This window comes from Diabrotica undecimpunctata, chromosome 5 (assembly GCF_040954645.1).
Source record: "Diabrotica undecimpunctata isolate CICGRU chromosome 5, icDiaUnde3, whole genome shotgun sequence".
Classification (NCBI taxonomy): domain Eukaryota; kingdom Metazoa; phylum Arthropoda; class Insecta; order Coleoptera; family Chrysomelidae; genus Diabrotica; species Diabrotica undecimpunctata.
The window spans coordinates 122180319-122198308 of record NC_092807.1 but is presented as its reverse complement, the minus strand read 5'-3'; the positions used below and the strand labels follow the sequence as shown (position 1 = coordinate 122198308).

The 17990-nt window shown below is 37.1% G+C and overlaps 1 protein-coding gene across 1 annotated transcript in view; it reads left to right on the top strand.

Moving 5' to 3' along the window:
• EndoB (SH3 domain containing GRB2 like, endophilin-B) overlaps positions 1-17387 on the top strand; it is a 40792-nt gene extending 23405 nt beyond the window's left edge. The window contains exon 7 of the mRNA XM_072532623.1: positions 13200-17387. Within this exon, the coding sequence (XP_072388724.1) occupies positions 13200-13304 (105 nt within the window). The 3' untranslated portion in view covers positions 13305-17387. The remainder of the gene's footprint in view (positions 1-13199) is intronic.
• The last annotated feature ends 603 nt before the right edge of the window (positions 17388-17990 follow it).

Here is a 17990-nt window from a genome sequence, read left to right as displayed (position 1 = left end):
AAAAACAGCTTGAGCTTCTTCGGGAGCGTATAGCTTGTACATATATATATATATATATATATATATATATATATATATATATATATATATATATATATATATATATATATATATATATATATATATATATATATATATATATATATAAATGTAATGGCATGTCTCGCAAAACAGAAAACCAAAAAAGGTATATCAATGGAAGACAACCGTATATACGTATTTCTGACTATTGGTCGTCTTCAGTTCGGTGCAGCCAAGTTAGAAAAGAAGCATGTTAACTTGGGAAAGGATCACTACAGGAGCAATGCTTTTATTTTCTATATATATATATATATATATATATATATATATATATATATGTAAATCTTACCTTACAATTACAGTAACCTATATTTTTAGCAATTTTACGAAAAAAATTATTACTGATGAAGTAGTAAAATTTCCGAGTAAGGATATTTGAATCATCAATGTGTAGAACGAATTAGCAATAAATTAACCGCATCGTTTCCAGAACAAATTATGATTGAAATGTTAGATGTTGGTAGTTCAGATTTCTTTCCTAGGTGGCGTAGTTACCCTACCGGACAAACAGTGTGCCTTGTCGACCTAGCCTTTTATATAGATAGATCTTGCTTTTTAAATAACCCCATATGAAGAAGTCCAGGACAGTTAAATCGGTGATCTTTCTCTTTATTCAATAAGTCACCGATTTAACTCTGCTGGACTTCTTCATACGGAGTTATTTTTTTTTTGAAGACTTTTCTTGGAATCGTTTTAGCGATATAATAAATACGAGTAAGGATAAATATTCCTACTATACGCCGAATATCTCTTAATTTGATATTCTGGAAAATTTGTTGACTTTCATATAGGTTTGGAAAAAAGACTACTTTGTTTTTATTATCCAGAAACCGTCTGCTCTCTTGTACTAAAATGATTGGTATGTTGTAGGAATAATTCTTCTAATTTTAAACAGACATAACATGTAGATAAAAAAAAAGAAAATACATTGATAAGCAACTCAAAGCGATAAAAGAAAATTTCAACAAAAAATAAGAGCTTTTTCGCCATATATCAAAAATAATGAACATATTACTAAATGAACCAAGGGAATAATGACAGATTGGCAAAATTATTTTACATAATTGGAAAATAAAAACGAAGTAGTAATGGAAACAAACCATGAATTTGTAGATGATCACATAGTAGCAGAAATATATACAGAGCAAGAAATAGTAAACGGAATAACGAAGTAAACGATAGGGGATGAAGGGGATGAAGTAGAAGTAGAATACGATATTTAGGGCTTATCGAAAGAATGAGAAAAGTATGTCGAAAATAGTACTCTGGAAAATATATATACATCGGTTTAGAAAGTCTTTCGACAGTGTCCGATACCTAAACACCATCTCTTCCTATCTTCGCAGTCGTTTGTTGTTAAATTTCTTTCGCTCATGGACTTGTTTACGCCGTGTTGCCATTCTAATCTGGGTCTTCCTCTTTTCCGTCGACCTATCGGTTGCCATTCTATTACTTTTTTGGGGAGTCTTGATGCTGGCATCCGTTGAACATGCCCATACCACCTTAATTGTTTCTTCTCTATATCTTGAGTTATATTTCCTTCTATTCCTATACGTTGTTTTATTACATCATTTCTGATTCGGTCTCGTCTGGAAATACCTAAAGATCTTCTCATTGCATCCATCTCTACTGCTTCTATTCGCGTTTTGTTCTTTTCACTAATTCTCCATGTTTCAGCGCCATGAAGAAGAGTAGTTTTAATCATGGTATCATATATATTAAATTTCCTTCCTTTCGTTATCTCTTTACTCCACAGTATACCATTGAGACATCCTAAGACTTTCTTTGCTCTGGAAAAACGAAAAATAAAAGAGAAGCAAAGGTAGATAAAAAAAAATGGGTAGACGAGCAGCGTATGCGAAGAATTACAGAGAAGTAATATCGAGAACTGAAAATAAAAAGTATTGGTTAATTGGATAAAAAACAATTAAAACAAAGAAATTTTTCATCTCTAGGCCTTCACACACACATTAACACACGAGGTGATCAACCCTACCCCTAGGAACATGTGTATACCAATATAAGACAGGGATCCACATGTTCGAAGATCAAACCGGTCACACCTCGCTAGTCGAGTTGGTACCTATCTGACCCCCGGGCTTTTCCTCCACCCCTCCTCAGCATGTTAATAACGTGAGGAGGCTTATGATCTTAGAATTTACTAAGGTACTTTGGGTAATGAAGTACCTTCCGTTTTTAATAATTGTGGTTATGCCACCTAACTGTAGGGGTAGCCTAAATGTCGGCTTTTCTCCCTATTTACTTTACTGTTTCTTTTTATTTATCTTAACGTCGGGACTGGAGTCCCTAAAAATTTCGTGTGTTCTGGTCAGAGAGTCCCCAGTCGTGACTAGCGGCTCTCTGACCAGAAGTGTTTTGTGTGTGCTCGTTCGCTCAGCCGACGATTTGACAAAAATGAATTTTGTTCTCCTCGTCGGCTGGGCGCCCGATGGGATTGTCCGGCCATCAAGCTCATGTTTGCCGCACATGGTCTCAATGCTCGGAATTCGCGATTTTTTTTATGCCTGAAGGGCCTGTGCCTGTTGGCTATGACTATATTTTATATTGCTTATCATTTTTAAATTCGTAACTGTATGAAATCGACATACAGTTTTTTCAAAAAAAATTTTTATATTTTTAAACATTTTTTCATCGGTTTATTAATTATCTCCGTTCTATATGGCGGTTAGCCACAGAATCAGATGATAAAATTCCCGGTTTCGCGGGTTATGCTAGTTTCCGTCGTTGTCAGTTCGTATACTTTTTCCCGGTTTTTAACGATGGTGTTAAGTAAGGTGCGTTTTTAAATTTTTTTTTAAATTTTTTATTGGCGTGGCTTTGTTAGCCAGTGAGCATTTTATTATTTTTTTATCTACCTATGCTAACCTAACTATGGAGTGTGCATTCCCAAGTGTATAGCGCTCTCACACACTCCGTGTATATACCTATATCTAACTTAGTTCTATTCTATCAGCTATGTGTAGGTGTGATTGAGGTGTGCATTCCCGGGTGTATAGTGCCTGCACACACCTCGGTGTATATTGTACTTAAAAACTAAAGAAATTTTTTTGTTGCTCACTGTCTACCTTTTTCTTTCAGTTTACTCTGTGGCTATCTCTTTTCTTCATGTTTATTAATTCCTATATCCTATGAGCTGTTGCATTGGCCGTTTATGTACCAGTCTGTGGTTTATATCGTAGTTTGTCAACTCTCTTAATTTTGTATTAGGATGGTTTCTGGCTTCGTTAAAGATCTTATGGGCTCTTTCGTCCATGATTCTTAATATTCTTTTTTCTCCTGAGTCCCTGTAGAGGTATCTTAGCGGTACGTAGCTTGGTAGGTTCAAAGCTTCTCTTATTATCCAATTTTGTGTTGTTTGGATTTTCTTTCTGTTGGATTTGCATGTGTGTCCCCAGGCGGCAGATGCATAAGTTAAGGAGGGTAGTATTATGCTGTTAGCTACTCTCATTTTTGTTTTAAAGCGAAGTTTGCTCTTTCTGCCTATTAGCGGTGAGAGTTGACTTCTTAGTGCTTTTGCTTTGTAAACAGTTTGTTTGACGTGGTTTGTAAAGTTGAGTTTACTGTCTAGTGTGACTCCGAGGTATTTAGCCTCGTTCGTCCATTCTACAGGGGTGTTTCTTACCGTGATCTCCCTGTCTGGTCTCTTTTTTCTGTGTTTGTACATAACGGCTTGTGTCTTGTCGGGGTTTAGTGCAATTTTCCACTTTATACACCATCTTTGGAATCTATTCAGAGCACTTTGCAGGTGGTTTGCAGCCAGGTTTGGGTCTCTGCTACTGGCTGCTATGGCTGTATCGTCCGCGTACAGACTAACCAGTGTTCTGGGGTCTGTCGGAGTGTCAGCAGTATAGATAGTGTACAGGTAAGGCGACAGCACCGCCCCCTGGGGCACACCCGCCTCCAGAGTCCCGAGCTCAGATAGTGTTGGTCCTATCTTAACTCTGAACCTTCTGTTGGCCAGGTATGACGCAAGAAGACATGTCATCGCCTCACTGTAACCTAGGTTACTCATTTTATAAAGTAGACCCAGATGCCATACCCTATCGAACGCTTTACTCACGTCGAGGAACGCAGTTGCTGTGTACAACTTTTCGTTGAAGCCTTTAGTGATGTGTTCTGTTAGTCTCAGTACCTGAAGTTCGCAAGAATGTTCAGATCTGAATCCAAACTGAGATTCTGGTATAGATCCCAAAGCTAGAGATTCATCATTGAGTCTTTTTAAAATGACTCTCTCTGCGATTTTACTTACTGATGAGAGTAAGCTTATCGGTCTGTAGTTTTGTGGAAAAGTGCCGTCTTTTCCCGGTTTAGCAATCATCATTACGTGGGCTTCCTTCCATCTATCCGGGAAGTATCGCAGTTTTAGTATGCCATTCACGATATTCGTGATGTATACTACTGCTTTCTTCGGTAGATTCTTGAGGGCCTTGTTGGTAATGTTATCCGGTCCTGGTGCTTTTTTCGCATTTGTCATTTTAATCAGATTTTTGATTTCTTCGGGGGACGTGTGGACTAGTCCTATTCTTCCCTTTCTCTTTTTTAGTCTCCTAGCGTAGTTTTCGACTTGGATGGTAAAGTCGATGTCTTCGTGCGGATGTTCGTTATTTTGACATGCCTTTTCCAATTCGTCCTTTAGTACTTCGGCTTTGTCATCTTCTATGTAGACGATTCCATTTTCTCCGTGTAGCGGTGGAATCGGTTTTTTGTCTTTTCGTAGGACTTTTGACAGTTTCCAGAAACCGGATTTGTTTGGGTTTAGCTCTTGAATATAGTTATCCCAGCTTTCGTTTCTGTGATTTTGCAGTTGTCTCTTGACTTCTCTGTCCAGCTCGTTTGCAATCCTCTTGTCTTCTTGATTTCTTGTTCGGTAGGCTCTACGTCTTTTTCTGTTTTTTTCTTTGATCAGGTCCTTTAGTTCGGTACTAATGTCCCTGAATCTTCCGCTTATCGTATTAACTACAATTTCTTTTGAGCTGGCATCGATGGCTTTTTTAATTGTGTTTTCTAATTTAACCACACTATCTTCTAGTTCGGCGATGTTGTTTATAGTGGGTATCGCACCGATGTTTTCGCTCACTATTCTTCTGTAGTTTGGCCAGTTTACTGTACTTCTCTTGTGAGGCTGCAATTGTTTAATATCAATAGCGCCTAGGGTCAGGACGATTAGATTATGAGTGGAATCGCCTTCATTTAATGAATGTATTTCATATTGTTGACCCACGTTGTGTAGGATTGCAATATCAAGATGAGTGGGTTCTGCTACTCCGTTGTAGCATGTTGGATCCGTTGGTCCGACTGCATATGTGTTATTCTTTGTCTCGAGATAGGCACAGAGCCGTCTGCCATTCGGATTTGTCCTTCTGTCGTACCAGTTCGGTGATCTCGCATTTAAGTCTCCTATGATTATCGTGGGTTCTTCTGAATTCAGGATTTTGTTGAGGTCCTCGTCTAGGATCGGTTCATTAGGCCTAACGTATGCTGAGACGATTTTCAGTGTCTCGTTTCCAGCGATTAGTCGTACTATCGTGGCTTCCATTGTGACCAAACCATCAGGTGTAGGTATGTTTTGGTGCTCTATTCCTTTTTTGACCATAATGGCTGTTCCTCCCGAGTTCGCTCGGTGGTCTGTCCTGTAGATATCATAGCCTGGGAATTTTGTTTTCTTCCTCTCCACCAGCTTGGTTTCTTGTAGAGCTATGATATCTAATTCTAATCGATTTGCGATTTCGTCCAGAAGATTTATTTTTGTGTATAATCCACCTGAGTTCCAAGACCCAATGCGTAGATCTCCCGATTGGTGTACTAACATTGCTTACCGAAGGAGCTTATTATTGTCATAACTTGTGTGAGTTGCTCCAGCATTGTGGAGAAGTGTGCCATTTTGGCGTTGATATCGTTGTTAAAATTTGCAATGAGAGCTGCAGCTTCTGTAACTGCAGTTGTGGATTCGCTTTCTTTCTGGTTTTTTGTTGCTTGTGCATAGCTTACTCCGTTATTGGTGGGTTTGCTGTTTATTTGTTTACTTCTTTGCTGTGTCCTGACTGGGACTCTTCTTTTTGGTGCCTTTGCGCATCCGCGGTAGTTGGCGGTGTGTTCACCGTTGCAGTTGGCGCATTTAGGAGTGAATTCGCCCTCCATATCACATTCGCTGCTAATGTGGTTTTTTCCACATTTGACACACTTATCTCCACAATGGCACGCCTTGGAGCTATGATAGTAACCTTGGCAGTTGTAACACTGCATGGTTTCCCTTGTGTTCTTGATTTCGTCCTCTACATGTATTTTCATGTAGCAGATGTTAGTTAAAGATTTAATTTTTTGATCGTCTTCCTCACGGATGGTGATCAAGAACATGGGTAGCGGCTTTTTGTCCTCTTTCTTAGAGATGATGTTTATCACCCTAGTGGCTTCTATGCCTTGTTCCTGTAGTTCATTTTGTATGATTTTTGGGTCAGTAGTGGCGGCCAGCCCTCTGACTACTACACGTTTCATTCTGTCGCCATCTATTGGATAGGCAACGAATTCCAATTTTGGTTCATGATTTTCAAGGATCTTGACCATTCCTAAGTAGTCTTCACGTGCTTTCGTTTGTATTACGACCGTCCTTCCCGATCTTGCAAACTTATTCACGGAGATAATTTTCTTCTCAGCGGCTTTTTGGAAAACTCGCTGGTGTTCATTAACGGACTTCAAAATTATGGCCGGTGGTTTTGGCGCAGGTTTTGTAGTCTTTTCTGTATTTACTTCGGTGTTTTGTGTTTTACTGGTGCCTGGTTGCATCCTTTTTTCTTTGTCTTGACGTTTTTCATGGATTTGTTTGATATTAGAATCCATTTCCTTTTCTTTTCTCCTTTTTATTATTTCTGTCTGTTGTTCAGCTACGCTGACAACTGTCCTTGGTCTTTTGCATTTGGGCGATTGCCAGTCACTTTCTTGAACCGCATTATTTTTCCAATCATCTTGTTTGGTAGTGTCCATTTCGTTGTTGTCTTCTGGTTCGTGGTTTTTAACTTTCTTTATTTCAGTTTTTGGTTTTTCTTCGATTTTTTTCTTCTCGGTTTCCTTAGCGTATACCCCTTCCAAAGGAATGGGTATACAATTAAACGATCAGGATTACATATATACTTTACAGTTTGCAGATGATCAGGTGGTGATCTCAAATGACAAAGATGACATGGAATACATGCTTAGAAAACTAATTGAAGAATACCAGAAATGGGGATTAAATATCAATTTAGAAAAGACAAAATACCTCTCAATTGGAGCTGAAGCAGAACAACTCGATATCGATGACAATCAAAAAATAAATCCATGCAACGAATATAAATACCTGGGTGTCATCTTCGACCGCAGTGGAAAAGACGAACGAGAAATAGAACATCGAATTGTACAAGCAAGAAGAGCTATAGCATGTTTGAACGGAATTCTATGGAGTAAAGAAATATCAAAGAAAAGAAAATGGAACATCTATGAGACAATGGTTAAAACTAGCCTACTTTATGGAGCTGAGACATGGAGAATAACCGAAAAATATAAGAAAAAGGTCGAAGCCACGGAAATGGATGCCATCAGAAGATCGATGAGAATATCAAGAGCCGACAGAATACGAAATGAAGTGATAAAACAACAAATGGGTATAGAGGGCACTATAGTTGAGGATATTGAGAGAAAACAGCTCATATGGTATGGGCATGTGAGCCGAATGGGGGACGAAAGATTACCTAAAAAAACGATGATGTGGCAACCCCCAGAGAAGAGGAAACGAGGAAGACCACCACAGAGCTGGAACCTGGGAGTTAGGAAAGCGATTAGCGCTCGAAATCTGGACGAAAACCTAACTCAAGACAGAATACAGTGGCGTTTGGGAGTCGGACAACGTCGTAAGACGTTATAAAAACCGAATATATATATATATATATATATATATATATATATATATATATATATATATATATATATATATTCCTTAGCGGGTTGTTTTGTTGCTTTGGTTGTTTTGGATTCCGTTTTTTTCACCGGAATCTCCGTCTTCTTAGATTTTTCTGTATTCTTGACGGTTTCGACTTTTTTATTTTTTTCTCTCGTTTCGAGTAGGGCCATTATTTTGTCCGTAAGGCGTCTGTTTTCAGCGTCTTTTTCTTTTATTGTTGTTTGTAGTTCCTTAATTTGTGCTTGCAGTTCCTCCTAAGTGGCAACCCCCAGAGAAGAGGAAACGAGGAAGACCACCACAGAGCTGGAACCTGGGAGTTAGGAAAGCGATTAGCGCTCGAAATCTGGACGAAAACCTAACTCAAGACAGAATACAGTGGCGTTTGGGAGTCGGACAACGTCGTAAGACGTTATAAAAACCGAATATATATATATATATATATATATATATATATATATATATATATATATATAAATATATATATATATATATATATATATATAAATATATATATATATATATATATATATATATATATATATATAAACAGAAACAGCGAATGTTGATGTCAACTAAAGGCGCCTGAATCATAAAAATTGTCTTCCAGGGCGCCGCATCTAAGCTATTAACACAAATCCATAGGTGCCATTTTCGAGCCATGTGCACTGGCCTTTAATTATCTGATACCTGATACGAGTTGTAGATTGCAAAAATACCATGCTCAATTGAACCAATAAATCAAGCAAACGGCGAAAATATATATATATATATATATATATTCCTTAGCGGGTTGTTTTGTTGCTTTGGTTGTTTTGGATTCCGTTTTTTTCACCGGAATCTCCGTCTTCTTAGATTTTTCTGTATTCTTGACGGTTTCGACTTTTTTATTTTTTTCTCTCGTTTCGAGTAGGGCCATTATTTTGTCCGTAAGGCGTCTGTTTTCAGCGTCTTTTTCTTTTATTGTTGTTTGTAGTTCCTTAATTTGTGCTTGCAGTTCCTCCTGTGTCTTCCTATAACACTTGTGCTGCACTTCTATAATTCTGTTTAGTCTCTCGATGGCTTGAAACAAATCCATCTTCTCCATCGTTTCCAGGTCGGGTTTTTTCACTCTTTTCAATTCGTCGGAGTCTTCGTCCGAGTCGACAGGGAGGGCTCTTTTTTTCTGGGTACCATCATCCATGATGTCCTCTGATGCTTGTGCGTAATCTCGCGGTTTACTAATTTCATATCTTAATTCTGTTAGCTCATTATTTAGCATTTCGTATGTTTCGGATACAACGACCTCAGGGGTGGGCGACAAGGGATTGTCGCTTACTTCATCTTCCTGTTCCGACACGGACGTGTCGGGACTGTCTGGGGGGGAGTTTACACGTGCCATGTAGCCTTACGGCAGTGAACTATAGTTCAAACAAAAGATTATTATCTTACTTAGAAGACTCTGTTTTTTTCGTCCGTGCTGGGCGCTGCCAGTCCGGATTCTGGGTGCCGTCCCAGGAGCCTACTCGGAGGTTCACTCCCTGTGTTGACAGGGAGGGTTCCACTTGCAGTTCTCTATACCACAGGGGCAGGGGGCTGTTGCTGCTCGACTTGAATTGCTACTATTCCAAGCCTCGCAGTGTCATCCCTTGCGGACCCACTGTGGTTAACCCGTGTATTTTTCAGAAATTACCGCTATTACCGGTATCCGTGGAGGCGCCAATAAATTCAACGGTCTCCAACGGTTTACTGATAACAACGGCTCATTCGCTGTTCTTCTTTGTTAGAAAACAAAGGACAATCACTTACTGTGCTTACATACACAGGGTGCTGATAAGCACCATGAAAGCCCTATTGTTCTCTTATCACTGACGTCACGATCGCTCGGTTGCACGTCCGCACTGTTTGGCTGCTAGAACCAAACTCCATCTCTAGGCCTTAAGTCCTGTGGAGCTTTATAAATAAAAAATTATCATTGATTTAGAGCAGCGTTTCCCAAAGTTTTGTGGTCGAGGAGCACTATTCATAACAGAAATTCCGTGGGGAGCACTTACCATATTGCACCGAGAGAACCAGAGGACGAGAGATATTAGTTGGGGGGGGGGAGGGGGGGATATTAACCATTACATTTTCTATTCGCTTTATTCAATTTTTTTTTTCAAACGCTAACATATGAAACTTAATTACATATAACACGAAATAACGAAAAACAAAAATAAAATGAACACACACAGATCCTATTTCTAAAATCTTAAAAGACGTAATGTCTTCATTTTAACGTGAAGAATGTTTATCTGACAAAATTTTAAATCCGTCTCTGAGTTTACACCAAAAAACTACTAGCGATTTACTTTCAAAATGTTATTTTATCGCAGAATCCGATATCAAATCTATCAGGCATTCATACAGCTTCAGGTATGTTCGATTCCAGTTCTTCTCTAAATTCTGTGATTAGTGAAAAGCTATCCAGATTTTTATTTTTCACCGATTCTACCCAAAAATTAATTTCTTCCTATACGCTTGTATTTTATCATTGGCGTTAAGAGACTAATTTAATTGACCTTGTTAAAAATACCTGTAAAATATGCCAATTTAATTAACCAATGCTCGTTACACAATCTATCACCCAAGGCAAAATTGCTGTCAATTAGGAAGGTTCTAACTTCAGCTCTTATTTTAAAGAGCCTAGATACACATTTGCCGCGAATCCCTCTTACTTCCGTATGAAGAAGTAAAGACGAATGTATACTGCCCATGTCATCGCATATCACTCTAAACAGCCTTGTATTCAGTGGTCGTAATTTGATTAAATTAATTATCTTCAAGGTTTCGCCCAAGACTACTTTTAAGGAAGGTGGCATTTTTTTCACAGCGAGGCTATGGCGGTGGAGGATATAGTGGCTACTGCTGCATTCCTTAGCTTTTTCATTTATTCTTGAAATGACGCCCGACGTAATTCCAGTCATCGCCTTCGCGCCGTCTGTACACACATCGACGCAATTATCCCAGAGAATACTATTCTCTGTGAAAAAGCTTTCTAATAACTTAAAAATTTCGGCACCAGTTGTGTTACTTGCCAATGATTTGCAAAATTAGATCTTCTTGAAATTACTCCAAGTGCTGGTACAGCACAAATGCTATTAAAATTGCCAACCCAGCTACATCTGTTGACTCATCTATCTGTAGTGAAAACTTGGTAGATTTTATTCGAGAAAGTAAGGTAGCTTTCACATACTCTGTCAAGTCTCCGATGCGGCACGAGATTGTATTATTTGACAAAGATACCGTGCTTACTAGTTTTCAAAATGACGACGCATTTTAGCTGGAAACATTGAACTGTTTGGCAACACTTTGCCGCAAATTACGCACTGTGGTTTGTTGTCACCGGTCTCAGCGAATCCAATTTCCAAGTAGGAATCATTGTATTTTCTTTTTACCGATTTTTTTTCCTGTGGAACTGATATTCACAGAAGAAGAAGGTAGTTCGTTGAACACTTCTGGGGCATTTGGCGTCACTATCTCTTCCACAGACTCTTCAGCCTGTCGAATTATTTCCACGTCAGTAATCGCTTCAACACGACAATTGGAAACTTGTATCATCCAAATCTGGTTCTGGATAATCACAATATCCATATATTAACACTTTCAGCGCCCACGCCGTGACATATACGACATTATCATGTTCTGCAGCAGGGCCTGTGCCGTATATGTAACGGCGTAGGTATGCATAAATATATAAATAAACTCTCAGCAAAATTGGGGTTATAGTAGGCTTCTCACTTGTTTATGGGCACTTTGGTAATTGTTTACAATTTGTAAAAGTGCACGTGGTTCGGAGTTTTGTGTACTTACTGTATTTATAGAAAAGAGAGGTGCACCGCAAAATATATCTCTTTAGGTGTACGTGGATGTAAAATTGAACTTCGAGACCTTGAAATGCTTGATTTAGCATAATGTTCTGTTCTTATCAAGTTGATAAGGCAGTGATCGCAAGTGTTCCCCTCAGCACATTGCAACAACAATTCAATTAACAGTGGACGCACAGTATGGCAGTATTTCAAAATATTCCGTTCTCGGAACAACGAAGGCTAGATGTATTTATTTTTGAATTTGTATAATTTGTATGTTTATATTTATACTTCAATAATAAAAACTAAATAAAATAAATAATTCTACAAAATGCTAATGACGTTACACATACGTTATTGGTACCTGCACTATAAACATTTATGCGTAGGGTCCACGCCAAACATAACCAGTAATAAAATGCGTTAAGCATTTTCCGCTGTTGGGATTTGAAGACATGCCTTGATTTTTCATGGGCGCCGAAAGTGTTAACTTTTTATCATAATACACATACCTGTTCGATGTTGAAGCCACTGCCTTTACTGGAGTGACTGTGTCAGTGGTATTAACTATTTTTCTGAAGGATCCATTCTTCAACCAGCGATCCATTGCTGAACAACAAAACTAGGAATTTTATTTCGAATAACAAGTGGCGAATAACTGCAAATACTGCGCGAACTAAACTGACACCGCAAGGATCGAGTGACCACACAAATGCACAATACAAGAATGAAATATGACTAATCACTTCTGTCCGTAGGTACACTTTGTTTGGCGTAGTAAGGAGAGGGCGGTCTTAAACCAGTTCAGAAGTGTCGTCTGACCGTGAAACGTCGCCGGTAGAATATTAGGAGCGCATGTCAAACCAGTATTTCAATTTTGAAATTCTTATCAATTTTTTTTGTAATGTTTAACCGTTTATTATTGCCACATTAGAGGAGTTTTTTTTCTAACGTTTAACCGTTTATTTGGGAAACACTGATTTAGAGGATTAAAATCAACAAATTAATATTAAATGCATTAAAGCTCCTTACCTATTTGCGTCCATTTCATTTTTCGTATTTATAAAATAATTGTACACGTTTGATATTATTTGAAGAATTAAGAAACACACAACTTCTCAGTTGTTGTGCCGCTACTGAATATTGAAATTATTTAGTGCTACGGCGTGGCATCCGAAGTAACTTTAAATTTTGATTTCTCCGCTCGTGCGATAATATTCAAATTACGACCATCCGAGTTGGCGTTACCTATACTATTCTTTACTAGTCTATATTATACTAATATATTGACACCATGTATATTGTGTATTTTATTATAGTATTAGTTTATTTTATTTTTTTAGGTGATACAAGTGAGAGACATACAGAATCCAGATTACTACATGGGTAGAAATAACAAGAACAACCAAGGACTGGTACCAAAAGCATATTTGGAAGTACTCACTTAGTGAACTTATTTTTACATCTCTGCCTTTAAAGTCTTTAATGATATTTTACATAATCATATGCTTCTCTCGTCGTGTCGTATGTATGTTACTATTTTTAGAATCTACAATGCAGATATGGATTAAAAATTTTAGTTATTAGGATGAGTGAAGTGAAAGAAAATGTTTATAAAATTCGTTTTAGATGTTCAGTGCAAATATAACGAGAATTATGCACTTTTTAAAATAATAATCAATATAGGTATTTTTTGTTTTGAAAAAATTCTCACTTATTCTATTTTGCTAACTTCACTTAAAAAATTAGCTATACATTTATTTCATTGGTAGATACTGAATTCAAATAAGGGAAGAAAATTTATATTTTTTATTAATTATTCATATTATTTTTAGGATTAAAAATTAAAATATTAACAAGCTGGCTTTTATATAACGGGCAGGCAATAATTAAAGAATTGTGCCTGTTCCAATTTTTTCGTAGTTCCCGTGCAATAATTATATCTGAGGTCTGTCCGTTAAGTACTTAGTTCATAAAAGAAAAACGGAATTTTTGGAAAAGGGGCGATTTATTTCTCGAGATAATCTCCTTTTCGCTCGATACACTTGACCCAGTGATGCTCCAACTTCTTTAACCCGTCTGAAAAATACGTTTTCTCAAGGTTTGCAAAGTAGTGGCAACCACTGTATTGGCTTTCAGGTGTCGATGTAGATCACGACTTGTGAATCCCAGAAAACGGTGGCTCCGGTTCGTTGGTTTCTAGTGTGAACCAGTAGATTCATGTTTCGTCGACGGTCAAGAAAACGCTTCGGATTGCGTTTATACAGCGTCAAACACTGCTCTGAAGTGGTCTCACGGTTGCGCTTGACGTCCGGAATCAGAAACGCAACACCAATCGCGCTGACAGCTTTCTTATGCTCAAAATTTCATGCAGGATATGACTCACGCGGCCTTTTGAAATGCCGTCTCAGCTATCTCACGCACCTTCAATAAGCGGTCTGCCAATACGAGATCCTGGATTTTGACACGTTATCCTCCGTGGTAGCCGTTTTTAGGGCAGATGGGCGTGACTCATCAAAAACCGACGTGCGACCACGTTGAAACTAACTAAACTAATTTTTGTCGGTCGCCATCGCGACCTGTTTTACGTGTAATTATGTTAGGCTTCCATCACCGCGATATTCAAAAAATTTTTTGTACTACATTTCAGCATTTGTTTTATTTTCTAATTAGAATTCCTTTTATGCTTTTTAAATTTCTCGTAGTTCCTTGGATAATTGTCAAGGATGTCATAACATATTACTTGAGCTTATCGTTTCATGTTTATGGGTATATTTGCTTTAAACAATACTCGGATAACTGGGAATCTTAAAATAATTATCTTTGAATTTCACTTCTAAATTTTATTATAAGCGGTTTGATAATATCGATTGGATTGCCGAGCCAAAGTTGATGATGATGATGGCTTGATAATATTGGTTCGATGGTTTTTTGCACGTGCGTAATCATTGAATGTATACGAAGTAAATCAAAACATTCGGCGGCAAAATCACGTCAGATCAGTCAGGGATTTACATATTTCATGGAAGATACATAAAAAATTATTATTGTTATTTGTTATATCAAGGAAGTTATATTATGTAAATGGATACATGAAATTTGTAAAAAGCGAAACACAGAAATTGAATTTATCACTTTATTTATATAAATATCAAGAACTCCTATCTATTGTAAAAACTGATCCCACAAAACAAAATACAACATTTAGAAACTCTATTCCCCAGAAGAACAACAACAACATACCTGTCTTAATTTTAAAAATTCATTCTTTAATTTTCCATAATATACTCCTTTCATTGTTTTTGACAGAAGTCAACTTTAGCATGAGTCTACCCCTAAATCCTTGAGACACTTTTATTATCTGAAATAATTCCAACTGGATTTTTTTAAGAACGTCATAAGTCGAAATAATTTGTAGATAATTAAGCCAAAAAATTCAAAAAGTTCTAATAATTTTCTAAAATACTGACAACTCAAAAGAATACTAAAACTCACTACTATTTTAAACATACTACTTAAAACTACTATTTTAACCATAACTTCAACTTCTTTACAAGACTGCCATAACTCAAAATAATGCATTTATTCTTCACAGACAGTATTGTTTTATCTTATTGTATTTTTGAGAAAGCACGGCATATCTTAAAATATGATAATATTTTGCAAAATGTCGAACCAACTTTTTGATTAACAATAACGACACTTCTACCGTTTGATGGCCATAGGCATAAAATAGCTTTCTGACGTTATCACACAAAACATATAATGTTTAACACCTGTTCAATAACGTAAACCATTTTCACTTTTGTTTGAGATATGACGGTCTTCTTCCAAGGTAGCGATATTTATACTCGGCTCACTGATCTCACTCCCAATTTTTCTAGTAATTTGTGCTATCTTAGTTAAATTTTTATCGACTTATTTTTTCAATGAAAGGAACATTGCATACATATTGCATATGCATATGCAACAGAGTGTAGGAATTTTTGTGTCGTATGTTTCCGACAATGAATGTGTCAAAATATCCCCAAGTTGACTGAACGGAACAAAGTAACTACCGATCTCATCAATGTATTTTTTCCTAAAGAAGTAATTACCTTCTAATCAAAGTTTTATATCAACGTATATTGCGAACAAAGTTTTTCATTTTTCTTGTCAATTTCCTTGTCAACATTAACTTTTTTGATGGGTTGTCTCTTCTTATTGCGCCGTCTCCTTTCGAAGGTTGGCGATCCAAATGGCAATTGTAGCTTTGGAAACTACTGGACGAAAGATTTCTGTGGATGACCGGTCAAACCATCTCCTCAGGTCGTTCAGCCACGAGTTCTGGCGTCTTTCAACTGATCTTTTGCCCTGCGCTTTACCTTCCAATATGATTTGGAGTAATTCGTATCTTTCACTTCTCACCACATGACCCAAATATTGTATTTTTCTCTTTCTGATTATGCGTAATGAGTAATTCTTTTTGCCCATAGAATTCTCAGCATCCGTCTGTATATATACATTTTAAAGGCATCTATTCTTTTTTCTGTTGGGTCCTTCAGTAGGCTATTATCTCAATTGATTTTCTTTGGAGCTTTATTGGCTATGTAAAATCGTGTATTCCTGTAAGGATATTTTTTGATATCAAATTATTCTTTGAAGGTGTAGAAAGTAGCAGAACTGAAACTTTCGATAAAAAAGTGTTAAATAAAAATAAAAGCAGCACTTCAGTATATCAATTTTAGACTGTCCCAAAGTTGACAGATATAATTTCGCAGTAAATGACATAGTGTCACTATATTCCGTATTTTGAAATAGATACTTCTCGAAATGTTATGAATTCGAAAATTTACGATTTGAAAAACATGACAATAATGTTTTTATTGTGTAGGATATTGAAAAAAACTTAAAAATAACTATTAAGCTTGCGAGTTTTTGTTAATGTTTATGAAGGTAATCATTTTTTTTCCATACCTGCCGTTTTAACTCCACTTGTTATATTAATATAATTCCAAACGTACTGCGATATTTATTATACACCATAAAATTGTTTAAATTAGATTAGAATTAAGATAATTAATATATCAATCTATCTGTTATACCTGTGAAATTTAAAATTAGTTTTATGTTATACATGACTAAGGTCACGTTAATTCTTGTATAATTTTTTATAAGTGTTCTTTTCAGTATTTAATGTTAAATTATCAATACGTCATATTAAAGTTTTTGCTTGATTTTTTTGTTATTTTCACGTCTTTGATCAAACGAACAAACCGCGTATTCCATGGTATTCAGTAGTAATTGATTGCAATAGTATTGTAGCGTGATTAAATAAAACGAGCGGTTCGAATTTATATACATATATTTATTTATAAGTTTACAGTTCGGTACTCTCTTATCAACTAACTCTACTTCTAACATTGTTACCTATATATACTACAGTTACTGGTTTCGAGAATATTCTGGCGTTGTCCCACCTCTAATTCACCTACGTGACCGGTTATTCTCTCTCGCACTCGATACGCCGCGAAAGTTCGAGAGTATTAGAGATGCAATGCAACCGTTACCTGGGCCATGCCAAAAGTATGTTCGTAACACTGCTCCCCTCTTAAATCTGATCGTCCCGATCAGCAACTCCGGTAGGCACAGCATGGCGGAATCTACAGGACTCTCCAGCTCTGCATGAACCCTTTAGAAAGAAATAACAGTCTACTGACTTTGAAGGATACGATCCCATCGGGTTAATGCAACACACAGTAATTCGTACGCCGGTGTCTCGGAAGATCACTTCAAGCATGCTTCTGACAATCTTCCAGTCCAGATTATCTAGTGCATGGCCTATCTTGGGTAAGGCCAAATTCTTGATGTCGTAATTGCACACAATTTTTTTCAAATTAGTTAGAGCACGCCATATATCCTCGTAGCTTGCCCTGTCTGTATAAGACTTCCTGGTCACCATATACAGCAAAGATCGGGAACCATCTTCTAATCTCAGTACTCTTCCAACTTTAGGCTGCTGGTTTTTTAACTCGTCCAAACGACCGAATTTCTTATAAAATACGGATGAGATTCCTTTAGTCATCTCAAGATCTTGGGCAACACAGTGGGCTAGAGAGACGTTATGCGGAACACTAAAAAGATCCTGCTGAACT